At 36.5% G+C, this 17,115-nt stretch overlaps 1 protein-coding gene across 1 annotated transcript in view; it reads right to left on the reverse strand.

Moving 5' to 3' along the window:
* Positions 1 to 17,115, reverse strand: part of MFSD14B (major facilitator superfamily domain containing 14B) — an 87,942-nt gene that overhangs the window by 18,208 nt on the left and 52,619 nt on the right. Inside the window, exons 8-12 of the mRNA XM_004713922.2 lie at positions 14,924 to 15,038; positions 11,374 to 11,592; positions 7,191 to 7,304; positions 5,187 to 5,258; positions 3,860 to 3,972 (exon numbers count right to left, since the gene is read on the reverse strand). Of these exons, the coding sequence (XP_004713979.1) occupies positions 3,860 to 3,972; positions 5,187 to 5,258; positions 7,191 to 7,304; positions 11,374 to 11,592; positions 14,924 to 15,038 (633 nt within the window). The remainder of the gene's footprint in view (positions 1 to 3,859; positions 3,973 to 5,186; positions 5,259 to 7,190; positions 7,305 to 11,373; positions 11,593 to 14,923; positions 15,039 to 17,115) is intronic.

Below are 17,115 nucleotides of genomic sequence, written 5' to 3' on the forward strand. Positions count from 1 at the left end.
TACCCAGCAGTTTTAAAGTAAGGTGCTATTCAGTTCCTATTTTTTTATTCCCACCCCCCTCCAACTTGGTTCTACCTACTGTTGATTTCTAATTTTATAGTGCTGTGATGTGAGAAGATGCTTTGTAATATTTCAGTATTATTTAACTTATTGAGGCTTCCTATGTGCCCTGGAGGAGCACTAGTGACACAGTGGTTACACATTGGGCTGCAAGGTCAGCAGTTTGAAACCCTGGCTGCACTGTGGGAAGAAGACAGGGTTTTCTAATCCTATAAACAGTTACAATCTTGAGAACTCCTGGGGCAGAATTATCCTGTCCTATAGGGTTGTTGTGAGTTATCGACATGATGCAATGAATTTGGAGGTTGGGTTCCTATCTATCTTACATATGGCCTAGTATGGATAATATTCCATGTGTACTTGAAGCAAAGGCATATTTCGTTGGGTGGAGTGCTATGAAATCAATGAGGATGACTATACTGTATAGTTCTTCTTTGACCTTTGTTAGTTTTCTTTCTAGTTGTTTTATTCTTCATGGAAAGTAGTGTATTAAAGTCTCCATTATTATTACAGTCTACTTATCTTGTTAAGTCTGTATTCATTTGATTTACACATTTTGAAGATTTCTGACTGAGTAAATATATATTTACCATGGTCAAGTCCTCTTGCTCAATTGACCCTGAGATCAGTATACAATGTTTTTCTTTGTCTCTTTTGCTACATTTTGCCTCAAAGTCTATTTTATCACAAATTAACACTGCCACTCCTGATCTGTTTTGGATCTGTTTACATTACTTTGTTGGTTTTGTGGGGGGGGGGTTTGTTTTGTGTTTTCACCATCTTTGACTATTAGACATAGTCTAAGACATGCTTCATAAGTAGCATTTTTATGGGCCCTGTTTACTTCTCCAGTGTGCCAGTCTCTGTCTCTTTACTGGTGCATATAAGCTGTTTGCACTACTGTACTTATTCTTGCTGTCATTCGCTGTGACGGGTCTTTTGGACATATACTTTTTGTGCCAATTTTGTTTATTGGTTTTCTTGTCATTTCCTTTTCTGATGAGGTATACTCATTTTCTTTGAGGTTATTCTGTAATGTATTAATTTCTTCCCAAGTTAAAAAGTCCATGTCTTGAAATCTACTTGATGTCTTCTCTATCCGGAAGTACATACCTTAATTAGAATTTCCCTCTATTTATGGTATAATCATCTTTGTTGCATACTGTTTTCTCTGATTTAGAATTTTCTGACTTGCAGGTTTGTTTTACTTTGCATTGACATCTATATATCTGGGTTGACATATGGATGGTCATGTATGTTAATCCCAGGTTGCTGTCTACTATTGATAGTTCTCTGTCCAAAGAACTCCCTTGGTATTTTTTGCACAGTTGGTGTGGTTTTTATAAATTTCTTCAATTTGTTTACCTGGAAAAGCTGGGCAATGACTGGCATTTTTTTCTTTATGCTTTTTTCTATTATATTAAACAAAGTTTAATATAATAGTTGTCCTTTTGTGATTGGCAAATTGGAAAGGTGTGCAACAGGATTGTATCCTCTCACTATACTTCAATCTGTTTGCTGAGCAAATCATCAGAGAAGCTGGATTATATGAAGAAGAATGTAGCATCTGGATTGGAGGAAGCCTTATTAACAACCTGTAATATACAAACGACACAACCTTGCTTGCTGAAAGTGAGGAGGACTTGAAGCACTTGCTGATGAAATCAAGGATTGCAGCCCTCAGTATGGATTACAACTCAATGGAAAGAAAACCAAAGTCCTCACAACTGGACCCATAGGTAACATCATGATAAACAGAGAAAAGATTGAAGTTTAAGGATTTTGTCTTGCTTGGATCCACAATCCATACTCATGGAAGCAGAAGTCAAGAGCTCAAATAATGCACTGCATTAGGTAAATCTGCTGCACAAGACCTCTTTGAAGTGTTGAAAAGCAAGGATGTTACTTTGAGAACTAAGGTGTGCTTGACCTAAGCCATGGTATTTTCAATCACCTCATAAGCCTGTGAAAAGTGGACACTGACTATGGAAGATCAGAGAAGAATCAATGCTTTTGAGTTAAAGTGCTGGCACAGAATATTGAAGGTACCACGGACTGGTAAAAGAATAGACAAATCTACTTAAAAGTACAGCCAGAACGCTCTTTAGAAACAAGGATGGCAAAAAGTCATCTCATGTACTTCAGACATGGTGTCAGGAGACTGGTCCCTAGAAAAACACATCACACTTGGTAAAGTAGGAGGGCAGCACAAAAGAGGAAGACATTCTGCATCAATGAGATCAATCCTAAGAGCAATTGTAAAGACGGCACAGGACTGGGCAGTGTTTCCTTCTGCTGTACACAGGGTCATGAATGACACTGACTCGACAGCAACTAACAACAACAATGCTGGCGGGCATTGAAGTTGCTTCGATTTTGAACAGTGATGCAATGAACATGGCTGTGTGTATGCCTGTTCATGTGACCACCCTCACTTCTTTGCTGGATTACATGGGATTACGAGTTCAAATTGTTTGAGGTAGTGACATACCACCTTCCAAAGTGGTTGTATATATTTAGTCTCACCAACAGTTTATGAGGTTCCAATCCAGGAGAACTTAGTTTTATTGAAACGCCTGTGTAGATGATTTGTTTTTCCAGAGCTGCTCTTAGGATTCTTTCCTTGCCTTTGTGTTTGGAAAGTTTGAATGTGATATGTTGTGATTTTCTTTTGGTGTGTATTTTGCGTAGGGTTGGCTCAGTTTCTTGAATGCATATCTTCTCATCTTTCTTGATTTCGGGAAGTTTCTTTCCAGTGGCTATTTTTCCTTTGTGCTTTTTTATTTTTCTTCCAATTCTGGAATTCTGATCTCAAATACATTATTCCTTTGATGGCATCCCCTATGTATTTTTTAGGGTTTCTTTGGATTTTTTTCTGAAAACTTATTGCTCTTCTAACAGATTACTACTGAGAGAATTATTCGCAATTTTGGCCTTTCATTGGTTTAATTTAACTCTTTCTCTCTTTGAAAGCACTATTTATTTTTGAAATTATATAATAGAAATCTTCTGGGCATCCATTTGCTGGTTTTGTGCCATTAAAATTTTCATTTAATTTGTCAATTGTGCTTAAAATGTTTTCTTGAATCCTTCTGAAATTGCTGGGTTTTTTTCTTAGTGTTTTCTTTTATATAGTCTCTATATGTCTTGATTTTTCTCTCACTCTGTCAAAGGAGTCTAATTACTTTTTTCAGTTCTGTATTAGGCAGTTTCAGTGTCACAATTCTTTTGTCCTTATTCCACAGGATATATCTTGACCTTTTTTCCTATTTATGAGATTCTCCTTTACCAATAACAATAGCTTCGAGGCATACATGATTTTGAAATAGATTTTAGTGTTGGTTTAATGTAAATGCTTCATTTTACTTATATTACATTATCTGATCATGGCAGTGTAGCCTGTCACAATTGATAATTCACCCTTGTGTTTTGATTTGTATATGCAATTTTCTAAAAATTTACAACTATGTTTTAAAAAGCAGAGTTAAGATATTGATAATTCTGGGGGTGAAGGTGTGTACATACCTTCAATTAAGTAACTACAAACTGAAAGCCCACTAAGGTGAAACCAATATTTACAAATAATTCTGGATTATGTAGCTTCATCCTTTCCCATATTAAAATATAAATGATTTTTGAAATGTTGAATACATCTAACCAGAACGTTTTCTAACATTCTTAAAATTATGCAATAATAACAAAAAACCCTTATTTCTTTCTCATTGCTTTCAATCAGGTTGAGCTTTTTAAAAAGACATATTTATCTGTTAGTTCATAAGAATCTAAGAAAGAAACTTACCATGCCTGAGAGCCAATACCATACCATGCTAACTGGAACATTTGGAAGCCCAAGCCAAGGAGGACAGTATTCTTATTCCCCAATGATCTCATCAAGATGCCAAGAAATACTGTCTGCAAAGTTAAAGGAGAGAATCTTGAAAAAGCACATAAATACAGAATTTGAAAGTAAGTTCTGTGAGTGAGTGAGTGAGTGAGTGAGCGAGTACCACTCATCAATCACCAAGACTTTTAAAGGCATGTTCTATGGTCTTTAGTCTTGTAGGCTAGACAGTACTGATTCAATTCTACAGGGATGGCGCTTTACAAAGACCTCAGAGCCTTCTGCTGTCTCCTGCCTACTTAGTGCTTTTCTGGTACTTCCCAAAAGTGTACTGGACTAATTTTACCTCTTGCTAATAGGTGTTCACCCCTAACCAATATTGGGAAAGAGACAGCTCCAGTCATTTTGGAGAACTACTAATCATTCAACTACTAGTGAATGGGACGACTGTGCTAACAGACTAATTTAATACAACAACAATATGAAAATCCTGACGATAATAATTTATATTTGCTAATTGTAATTCAACAAAAATAATAAAATAAAGAGTCATTGCCTATATGTGTTCCCATAAGCCTTATTAATTTCTATATTCGAGGTAAGCACTTTGCAAACTTCTCATCTTACCTAGAGAGTTAACATAGCAAAGTGCAGTGTTCACTCTACCATGCTACTGCATGGAAACAGTATAAGTCTATTCCAAATAATAGCGTAAATGCATTTAAGCACAAAAACGAATTAGCAAGTTAGATGCCTTCTGTTTTGTTCTTCAGATTTATAACACATGAGGAAAATTTCTTCCTTCCTGGAAACAGCAAAGGTTGAGCAAGTTATGCATTTCCATTTCTAATTCTACTTCTACTTATTTTCTAATATTAAAAAATTACTGAAATAGTCAAGTTAATTTTGTCATATCCAAATTTAGAATATAATTTATAATTTTGCTTGATATAAAAGTAAACAAAATAATTAGCATAACAGAAGTTAAAAGTACTCTGAAAACTTTTAAATGGATGTATTAAATATATCTTAAGTAAGAACTTACATATTACATTAGAAATTATATGCTTCTGTGAACACAGGCATGCTTTTGTGGACTGCATCAATGTGCCCTTGTACTAAACGCGCTGTATAAGATGTTACCATGGGATGTGAAGGTGTATCCAGGTGAAGAGTGCATGGGTCCTCCCTGTGTAATTCTTTGTGGCTTCCTATGCATTTATGGTAATTTCAGGATAAAGTTACGGGGAAAAAAAAACACTAGTATATGTAAGATGACACTTACCTGAGCCACAATTGACAGAATCCCTACCATAGCTATGAACGCTGCAATTTTAATAGACCCAAAACCGATGACCTGTGGAATAGGAAGAAATCACCTTAGTAATATAGTAGTGTAAACACTGTAAAAATAATAAGAAATGTTATAGTCTATTAAAGTCATAAGGAAAAAAAAAGTTGTGAAAAGCCCATAAAAGCTTGAAAGAAGCAGATTAAGGCAAGTCTGAAAAGTGGAACTTAATTAACCAGAAATTTATATATAAGTTTGACACAGTAAAACCTGAGAAATCCACAGGGTGTCTAAGGCAGAAATCTGTGAGAAGTTAAACTAAAAATAGTTTCCGCTGAAATGAGAGGGAATTGAAATAAAACCGCATGCTAGGCTGAAAGTGGAAACCCAAGAAACCCAGGACAACAAGGTGGTTATGGCAAGTTCCAGCTCTCATTGTATTACGAAGCTGTTGTCAGCCAACACAAATTTAATTAGGAAAGATATTTTCAGAAGTTATTTTCTATTAAACTCTATTTAATAGAGATTCCAAGTCTCCCTATCCCCAGCCCACCAACGGGCATAAATAATAGACATCAAGCATTGGGGAGAACATAAAAGAAAATGATGTGGCTTCTGATGCTGTGCATATCGCAGTCTCTTTTGGTGAAGCCAACGGCTTTCCACGTGTGCTGACATTACAACTGTGTGGAGAACAGGGCAACGGGAAGTTAGGATAGCATTGGGACAGTAAGATACCAGAACCCACTCCATACCAGTTAAACCACATTGGGCATAGAGGGCTATGGCCCAGGCAAAAGTTATGTTTTATTTTATTATTTTTTTCTTTCTTTGCAAAATTACGTTTTAAAAATCACCCATGATAATTCTTGTGAGTAATTATCTGGTGGTGATTTCTAAGTCTTTTAATCTTAGCAGCAGCTATAAAATGCCAACGAATTTTAAACAAAGTGAAGATTTTGTTGTTTTGTTTTTTTGAAGTTTCATTCATTTTTTAATTGTCTTGTGTCAAGTCACTCAACGAACTAGAGAGAGAGATAACTCTGGCTTCCATTCCAGTGCTATTATAATTAATATTGTATTATCCTCTAGTCAAACGTAATTTTAAAACAATTAGAATATGAAAATTTGGTTGCCTTATTAAGAATTGATTATTCCTCTGGATATATTTGTAAATCTGTATATAAATTAAAGTTATATTTAGAGATCGTTTAAATACCATACAAATTCATCCATTGTGTATCTACTGAGACCCCAACTAGACACCAGACACAAGGAGAGTTAGTTTTCACACGCTAATTTAAATCTTCACAAAAACTCTGGTTATGGGCATAGAATTGGGGAATCATTACCACAACCTATTTTAGAATACTTCATCACCCAGAATAAAACAGTAATCATTAATAGTTCCATTTCCTCAGCCCCTAACAACCAGTAACTCGCTTTCTGTCCTTATACATTTATCTAGTAGGGACACTTCATATAAATGCAATAATAACATGTGGTCCTTTGTGACTAGTTTCTTTCCCTGAGCACGTTTTCAAGAGTCATCCATGTTTCTGCAAGTATTGGTACTTCATTCTTTTTTACTACTGAAAAGTATTTAGAATATGGAGATACCTGATTTGTTTCTCTAGTCACCAGTTGATAAATATTTGCGTTGTTTCTGTTTCTGGCTATTAGGAATAATGCCGCCATGAATATGTGTGCACAAATCTTGGTACAAACATGTGTCTTGATTTCTCTTGGGTATACCTAGAAGTAGAACTGCTGGGCCATACTGTCTCTGGTGAATGCTTTAAGGAATTGCCAGGCTGTTTCCAAAACCATCTTCACAGTTACATATTCCCACTAGTAATCTCTGAGGGTTCCAGTTTTTCCAATTTAAATGTTATGAGTTAACTGACTATATATGTCAGCATGTGCATTTGTAACTAGAAGCAAGTTCACATGTTTTTCTTATATTATTTTTCCAAAACTGTCTTTGGATATACCTACCTGCCTCAGATAGAGAAAAAAACTTGAATACTGTCCAGCTTCAGGAAGGTATGAAAGAAACACAGTGATGCAAATTAGTAAAACGGTGGAATCCTTTCCAACTTTCTTCAATGACTGACAAAAAAAAAAGAGAAACACTTTTGAAAAGGACATACATACTAATGCTGCTGTCATCCAGGGATATTGACTTCACTGCTCAGATCTAAAAAGGTGAATAACAAAAACTGACTAAATTTAAAAAGGAAATGAACCTTAACTTTTAACCCTTGCCGTCTGTCTCTATGGAAGTTGCACATCCCAATTTCACTTCATTGCAGACACATAGCAACTACTTGTCTGTCAGTTTGTTGTACTGTGGTGGGTTGTGTGCTGCTGTAATGCTGGAAGCTATGTCACTGGTATTTCAAATGCCAGCAGGCTCACCCAAATGACACAGGTTTCACTAGAACTTCTAGACTACAAATAGAATACAAATAAAAAATTAGCTACTCACTTCGGAAGAAGTAGCTACTGAAAATTTTATGTAGAGCATTGAAACATTGTCCAATAATTAGTGGGGGTAGAATTTTTTCTGATGTAGTGCCAGAAAATGGGCCCCTCGGGTCAGAAGACCCACCCTTGAAATGTGACTGAGGACCAGCTGCCTCCTCAAAGAAGAATGGAGTAAATCATGTGGGAATAAAGCCTTCGGGACCTGTATTTGATGATGGGGCACAGTTCAAAGTAAGAAGAAACAACTGAAAAAATCTATGAATAATCAGAACTTGGAATGTATGAAATGTGAATCTAGGAAAATTTAAAGTGGCAAAAATTAAAATGGAATGCTTAATGATTGACAAACTAGGCATTAGTTAGCTGAAATGGTCTGATATTGGCCATTTTTAATCAGAAAATCATATGGTTTACTATGCCAGGAATGATATAATCAAGAGGAAGGGTGTTGCATTCATTGTCAAAAACAGGTACAGCAAGATCTACCTTGAAGTACAATACTATCTGTATTCACGGAAATCCAATCAATAAATTATTATTCAAATTTATGCATCACTACCAAACTATTATTCAAATTTATAATCACTACCAAAGCTAGTGATCAAGAAATCAAAGAATTCTACCAACATATTCAGTCTGAAATTTATCAATGAAACTAAGATGCACTGATAATGATTGGTGATTGGAATGTAAAAGTTGGAAACAAGGAGGAAGGGACAGTAGTTGGAAAATATAATCTTGTAGATGGAAATGAAGCTAGATATTACATGATAGATTTTTGTAAGACCAACAACTTGTTCATAGCACATATCTTTTTTCAACAAAATAAAAAGCATCTATGCACATGTACTTCTCCAGATGGAATCCACAGTAATCAAATTAACTATATGGGTGGGAAGAGATGATGGAGAAGCTCAAACCTGGCGGGACTAAGTGTGGAACAGACCATGAATTGCTCATATGTAAGTTCAAGTTAAAGCTGAAGAAAGTTAAATCAAGTCCACAGGAGTCAAAACACATTCTTGAATATATCCCACCTGAATTTTTAGAACATACCAAAAACAGGTTTGACATACTGAACATGAATGACAGAAAACCTAATGAGCTGTGGGATAACATCAAGAATTTCATATAAAAGTAAGTAATAGACCATTAAAAAGACACGAAAGAAAACGATCTAAAATGGATGTCAGAAAAGACTCTGAAATGTGCTCTGAATCAAAGCAGCTAAGGCAAATGAAGAAATGATGAAGTAAGAGATGAACAGAAAAACTTCAAAAGGCAGATTGAGAAGTAAAAATATAAAGAAATGTACAAAAACTAAGTTAGAAAAGCAAAAAGAGCACGTCTCAAACTGAAAAAACTAAAGAAAATGTTCAAGCCCCAAGTTGTACTACTAAAGATTAAATAGACAAAATACTGAATGATGCAGTAAGCATTAAAAGAAGATGACAAGAATGCAAAGAGTGACGGTACCAAAATAACCAGTCAATACTCAATCATTTCAGGAGGCAGCACATGAGCAAGAACCAGTGGTACTGAAGATACATGTCCAACCTGCACTGAAAACAATAGCTAAAAAGAAAGCACCAGAAAGTGATGGAATACCAATTGAAATGTTCAAATAACGTGATGACACATTGGAAGCATTCATTTGTCTGTGACAGGAAATTTGAAGAGATACATATTTATACCTGTCCCAAAGAAAGGTGATTCAACAGGATGCTCAAATTACACAACAATATCACTGGTATCACATGCAAGCAAAATTCTGCTGAAGATCAACCAACAACGGATGTAGCAGTACATCGACAGGGAGCTGCCACAGGTTCAGACTGGATTCAGAAGAGAGGCAATTGTACAAACAGAACAGGAGAATGCTGAATGGTTTAACATCAGGAAAGTTGTGTGATAGGGTTGTATCCTCTCACAATACTTATCCAATCCATATGCTGAGCAAATGATCAGAGAAGTTGGATTGTATGAAGAAGAATGTGATCTCAGGGTTGGAGGAAGGCTTATTAACAACTTGGGATACACAGATGGGACAACCTTGCTTGCTGAGAGTGAGGAGGAATTGAAGGCCTTGCTGGTGAAGATTAAGGATTGTGGCCCTCAGTATGGATTACAATCAAGGTAAGGAAGACCTGCAGCGGTGTGCTTCATGGCAGCCAGTGGACGGACAATTTGCAGTTCTGCTACTCTGTGTGAGCTCTGCCTTTATTTTTCTTAGTCGGTGTGCCTTTCACTTAGCATTTTTTTCTTCAGAGATTCAGTTCTGGGTTTTTCCTCCATATTTATTTTCTTGTTTTCAGGGTTTGTCTAATGTGTCTATCTAGTCTGCCATCTTGCTGGATTTCCACTTTATTCTTTTAAACAATAAATATGCTCCAGCCAAGGAGTCAGTGGTACCCAGAGTCAGTTTTTGGCCAGTAAAACAATCTTTTGAATGCTATAACCTAACCCTGTCAAAAATTCTTTGATTTCTTTTCACACAGAATAGTTGAAGATCTGGGGGGAGCGGGGAGGGAAGGGAAAAATGAGGACCTAATGCCGGGGGTTTAAGTGGAGAGAAAATGTTTTAAGAATGATGAGGGCAATGAATGTACAAATGCGCTTTACACAATTGATGTGTGTATGGATTGTGATAAGAGTTGTATGAGCCCCTAATAAAATGATTTAAAAAAATAGTTGAAGATCTAAGGATTGGAGAGTTCTGCAGTGTTTCAGGTTTTCATACTGCATCTTTCTATTATTAACCGTCAAAGTACTAATATCTATTGACATCCTACTACATTCTGGATCCCAGACTGGGTCACTTACACACATTAACTGAAATCTTCATAAAAGTCCTGAGAAGAAAGCCACAGCATTTCTATTTTATAGAAGAGCTTCGGTGTTTAATGCAGTCACAACATGACAAGAAAGAGGGCTGCCTGCTTGGAGTTCAAGGCACTCCTCAGCTTCCCTGTGCAAATCTACCTTTGGCTGCCTGACACGGTGGCATCAACAAAGCAGGAAGGGATGATCCCCAGCCATACCCTAAGAGGATTTTATAGAAACATTTTTTCTAATGATATTAGTTCCCTTATTACATGTATTTTTCATAAAAGGTGAACTTACAGACTGAAAAGTAAAAATAAAATCTGCTTTTTCCTATACATAGTCAAGAACAATTTAAAAGCAGGGAAAGTTAGGAGTGGTCTTAATAAGAAGTATTTTTCCTAATTGTATGTGTGACATTCATGTTCCCTCATACAACGATGATTATAAAAAATAAATAATCCCTTTAATATGCAAAACACAAGTTCAAAGCATCTGATCTAAGTGGATATATACTAAAATTTAGTTAAGTACTTTAACCAAACTGAAAACGTGACTTTTTGAAATAAAAAAATGAAAATTGTTTTAAATATTTGCTATTTTGTCAACAACAGATGAAAACCACGGTACAAAAAGAAAGAAGCTCCTTCCTTAAATCCTCCACCAAGAATGGCTAACTACTTTTCTCCCTAAGTTAGCATACTTCACCAAGAAGTACCAAGTCTATATAATTTCTTGGTGCCCAGACATCCTCAATTGCCTTCTTTTTCTATTTCTACTAGAATAAGAAACAAATCCTTGAGGCTACAGAGATGTTCTTTTATTTGCAGGGCTTCGGAAATCTTTAAGAAAGTGTGTTTTTACTTACCGCAAAAGGGTCTGCTTGTTTCCATGAAATCTTAGTTCCCCAGGAAACAGGTCTTATTTTTTCTGGCAGAGATTCGGGAACAGCCAATAAGATGAAGCAAATGTCCAAAAGAGCTACCACCGTGGCCACCAGCACAACAAGGCTGTCTCCGTAATTGGCAGAGATATATGCTCCAATGGCTGGGCTACTGACCAGACTGGCTGCAAAGGTGGCCGAGACCTGCAGGGAAAGCACACTCTTACCCAGGGTGCCTCAAAGGTGTGGCTCCTGGGTGTCCTTCCAGACAAACACAACCTGTTACACCTATTTTTAAATGACAAAAAGTTTAAGTAACTTTGTTTTACATTTTTGTTTACAAGCTATTAACTTGTGGCCTGGGGAGCTACAAGGGCATAAACTAATCATCTTATTAGAAAGGAAAAATGTGAAAACCTTCTCCATAAATATTGAATCCTTGGTCTTCTTAAATTGAGGAAATGGGGAATGAGGGTAGGGATATGAAAAAAATCCAGTGGGTTGATGGTAAAAATGCCCAAATCTCAGGGGCTATGCTTAATATTTAACTTAATCTTCCTAAAACAGTATATGGTTGCACCATTATACTAGCCAGCACCTAGCACTGAGGGGCAGTGGGGGGACCTAGCCAGAGAAAGAGGTTAAAAAAAAGCCCTCCAACAAACACAACAAAAGTATTTGAGGAAGAAGAGATGGAAGCTTTTTAATTAAAACAGTCCCTGGGCTGTAGGCCTGTCAACCGTCACCCCATCTAGTACCAGAGATCACAGAGCCAGTTACTATGTCTGCATCCTTAAGCAATAATGAGTCCTTAACGCATTATTCTTATAAGCAGGTAGAATGCCCACTTTAGTTTAGAATATAATTGGAAACATTCAAAAGCAAAAATGAGCAATCTCCAGTATACAAGCAGATTGAGCACCAAAAGCAGATCTTTAAATTGGTTATTTAAACTTCTAAGATATTTTAATATAAATTATAAAATTCATTAAGATTATAATTATGACTACTGGTAAATCATTGACATTATTCACCCATCACAAACACTACTAAAATACAATGTAAGTGATGAGTTATTCTTGTTAGTTGCCATCATGTAGATTCCAATTTATAGTCACCCATGTGTGCAGAGGCTGTGACCTTTCAGAAGTAGACAGTCACGCCCCTCTCCCAAGGAATGCTGTTATAGTAAAGATTATATCACAAATTAATTATTATATTAAAATACCATAAAAGTTAATAACCGAATGGAAGCATTTCTGGGGGAAGCGAGGGTCCAATGTATAGTATAAAAGTCCTTCATTAAATACATATTTTATACATGATATGTGTTGCATAAATGAGAAGAACAATCACCTGCTTTTAAGAGTTTTCCTAGAAGACCAAGGCAAGTGTGTAACTGTGTTAGGACATAAAATCACTGTTCTAAGGCCCCCGAGTGCCAGACATCACTGCTGCAGTGTTCTCAGGTGCTATGGGATCATCGCTTCAAGGTTCCTGGATGCTTTGGGAGCACTGCTGCAGCTTCCTTAGATTCTATGACAGCATTGCAGCTGGGTCCTCAGGTGTGGGATTCACTCAAAATCAGAATTACATAGTTCTAGAATAGCATGAAAAACCTGACATCGGCAAACAATGGCTCAATCATTGCTCATTTTTTCATAAGGGCATTCTATTACCTAATTATAGCATTCTCATATATAAACTGAAAAGGTACTCTACTACTCAATTTACAAGCAAAAAATGGCAACAGAAAATCTAATAACTATCCTTACCTTACATGCGTCAACAAAATTTAAAAGGCATGTCTCAATCTTGAGTAATTTTTCCTGCCATCATAACTGCTGTCTTACACACGAAGAACAGAACTACAAAAAAAGCAACTCAGTCATAGTAACTTCTAGTTCCAGAGCTGTCTCCCTGAATCTCTGAAATCACATTACCATTATTCTACTGCTCTACACAACAATTGTTGTGAATGTTCTTCTAACTAGAACCAAGAAACAAAAATCTTACAAAATTGATGGAGGCAAATATCTAAACTAGCATTTTGAAATGTAGAGACACGCTGCACATGTGTTCGATCAATGTGACTGTTCTACCCTTGATTCTGCTTCCAACACCTACGCATCAAACTTGAGTATCTTGTGTTCTGATGCCGGCTATCAGGGGTCCTGGCACACTGTAGGTAAGGCACAGTGCTGCCAACCACATGGTCAGCGGTTGAAAGCCAGCAGCCACTCTGTGGAAGAACAGAAAGCTGTCTGTTCCCTTAAAGATGTACAGTCTCAAAACTCTGCACAGAGTTACTCTGAATAGGAATTCACTCAATGGCAATGGGTTTGTTCCTTTGTTTTCTGCCAGCCTGGGCTATTTCTTTTTCTCTCCTCCTCACCTGCACTCTGGTGATTCCACTGTTCTAGGACTTGGTACGAAAGACATTCCAGGAAGGAGGGAAAAAGAAAGGGAGAGCAGGTAGAAGGAAAATAAGGAAGTTGAAAGCAAGTTCCAAACTACTGATCATCTAAATTCAACAAAATAAATATTGCCATTGTGTTTTATGGCACAACAGCAATTTATTTACACGACCATCATTCTTTCATGGTCATCCATCTTTTTCAGTCGAGACTAAGGGACCATACTGTACTCCAGGCAGAGAAATTGAAAAGAAAAAAGACGGGAAAGGCAGAAGTAACAGGTTTCTGGAATTCACCACCCCCTCTAACTTATTTGTCATGATACACCTAGATGATTTATCTCCTTCTTTTTTCATTTTGAAGATTTTAAATCACATAGTAGAAAGAGTAGCCAATGCATGTTTACATGAAACAACAGGCTCACGCACTGAAGAGCGAGTCACTTATGATCACCCACATGATCGCATGCTCTCCCTCTTGCCATCTGAAAGTCACTCAAAGGGTTGTGGTAACACTGTGACATCAACTCGCCATCTTCCAATAGGACTTTCTTCTCTCACATAGCTACAATATCATGGTTACCCCTGAGAAAATTAGAAATGACTGCTTAATAGCTATTTTTACTATGACTTTTATTTATTCAATACTTACTTGCTGTAGTGCTTTTTCCACAGTACTGTGTCCTAAACTGACATCTAAGACACACCACTAGCAATATCAGTGACAATGACCTAGGTGAGGTTCTGATTCCTTTCCAAGTCAGGTGCACACAGACTTTCTGATCATAATGCGTTTTCTGTTTAGGATACTCACGTTATATCATCTAACAATTAAAGGAACAAATTAAGCCTGTATATTTGTTTCCTTTTTTAATTTTGCAACTAACTACTTAAGACGTTCCCACCAATCCTCTAATCCTAAAATCAGGTAATAAATTCCTAGAAATTTCTACTTTGTAAAGTAAATTTTTCAGAGGAATCTTGTTGTATTTCAACTACTTTGAGTTTCTTTTTATGTAAAATCAGTATTTATACTTATTTTTTAAATTTTCTGAAAATTTTCAATAGAATATTAATTCATGGTGGCTCAATTTAAAAATATATATTCTATTATCTTACCCATCCATAAGCAGTACTTCGCTCATGTTCCCGAGTGATGTCAGCTACATAAGCAAATATCACAGAAAATGTGACTGAGAAGATTCCAGACACAGAAATCATCGCAAAATACCACCTATGAAAAAAATTATTCTCATTACTCAAGAGAAATTATACATGATTTACTTAACTTTTATAAACAGAACCAAAGATACAATATAAAGTTTATATATATTTATATGTGTTGAGTGTATATACATGGAGGCTTCAAAAACTAGGTGGAAAATGGAATTAAAAGATGGTATTATTTTTCACAAATATACCATTTGCATATATTTGAAGATATAAACTCGACTCAAACTGCCAGCGAGTTAATTCTGACTCAAAGCAATCCTATAAGGCAGATTAGAACTGCCCCTCTGGGTTGCTAAAACTGTAACTCTTGGTGGGAGTAGAAAGCGCCGTTCTTGTTCCCATAGAGTGGCTGCTTTCAAACTGCTGATCTTGTGGTTAACAGCCCAATCTGTAACCCATTCCACCACCAGGCTTCTTTGAAAATAGAAAAGAATTAATAAAATCAACTAAAAACAAGACGGGGAGGGAGAAGTAGAAACACACTAATTATTCTACTGTTCATCAAAGTATGTGTAATGCATATGATTTAAAAAAGAAAGAGTAAGGACTAAAGTCGTAGTTTTAAAGGGGGGGGGGGCGCTGCAAATTTCTTAGTACAACTAGGAAAAATACATATAAAAAGGCTGCATAAAAACAAAGTATAAGAAACATATTAAAATAATTGAGAGCAAAAATATTGCCATATACATAGATGCTAAAAGAAAACCCTCTGGAGAAAAATAATTTCCATTGATGCAAAAATGGCATATGTGATAAACAACCAATCTTGATTTTACAAAAGAAAAATAAAAAAGGAATGAATTATTTATTAACCCAAAGCTATCCTAATGCTCAATGATGAAATATGATAACACTGTCTTTAAATACACGCAGAAATGAACCCACAATCATCACTTTTATTTAACATTATTCATTAATTAATACAGTTAACAAAAGCAGCAAGCTGCTTAAGACTTGGGGGGAAAGACGTAAAATTATTTACAAGTGACATTTATATACCAGAACACTAAGCAATTAGCTCAGTCCATTTTGTAGTAAACAAAGAAAACTTATAGGGTTCAAGTACAAGATACAAAGAAAAAAATAATTTTAATGATTGAAAAAACATCTTAAAATCCCTAGCTCATTTAAAAACAGGCATACTCTTAAAGAGATTCACCAGCAAAAGAGGATTTTATTAAAAACTCATCACTTGGCAGAAATTAAGACAATTTATTATGGGTATCAACACAATTAAAACTTAACAAATGTTGACCTAATCAGATAGGCAAGTGTGGGGGGAGGTCAGATGCGCAGGCATTCCCTCCCCTGAAGGCAATCAGTTGCCAGACTGCTGTCTCATCCCACCACAGGGGTGGGCCTGCTCTCTGCTTCTGGGGACAATGGACAGGCACCTGTAGGAGGAGTTCACACCCTACTGATAATGGTCTCTATCAGTTGGGCCAGGGACAGGCCAAACCGCTGTCCCTCTTCCTATTGCATGTATGCCCCTAGACCACCCCCTCATTACTGTGTAACCTATAGTGCAGCCCCTTCCTGTTTCTGCCTGTAATTAGTGGGCTGGCTTGCCCCCAAAAGGTATATAGGTGTGAGTCAGCAATATAGATCTCTCTCTGACTCTGAGCTCCTTGCTGCTCACTCCCCTCTCTCTTGTTCCCTTATCCTCCTTCCCTTCCCCCTCTCTCCACACGGTCCACCAAGCTGGGCTGAGGTGAGCAATGCTACCATGTAATATGTCTGACTGTATTATTGTATTATCTCTCATGCTCTCGATGACTTTAATATAATACTTATATATCTCAACCGTACAATTGTGCATTACTGAACCCAGAAGTAGTATTACTGAACCAGTGAGTTCAAGCAGCGGGTGGGGCTGGCACCCCACTCCCCCGTGTCACTTTTAATTTAATACTACAGGCAAGTTAGGATATTTTCACATGAAGCAAAAAAGAAAATATATTAATAGCATTTAAAACAAAAACACCCACATCAATGCTTCACATAGAAAGGACATTTTAGCAAAAGGAAACCCTGCCAAAATACCAATCTTCTGGCCTCCAGAGATAAAACTAAGTTAC

This window comes from Echinops telfairi, unplaced genomic scaffold (genome assembly GCF_000313985.2).
Source record: "Echinops telfairi isolate 266 unplaced genomic scaffold, ASM31398v2 ScPeMD7_1;HRSCAF=3_0, whole genome shotgun sequence".
NCBI classification, from domain to species: Eukaryota; Metazoa; Chordata; class Mammalia; order Afrosoricida; family Tenrecidae; genus Echinops; species Echinops telfairi.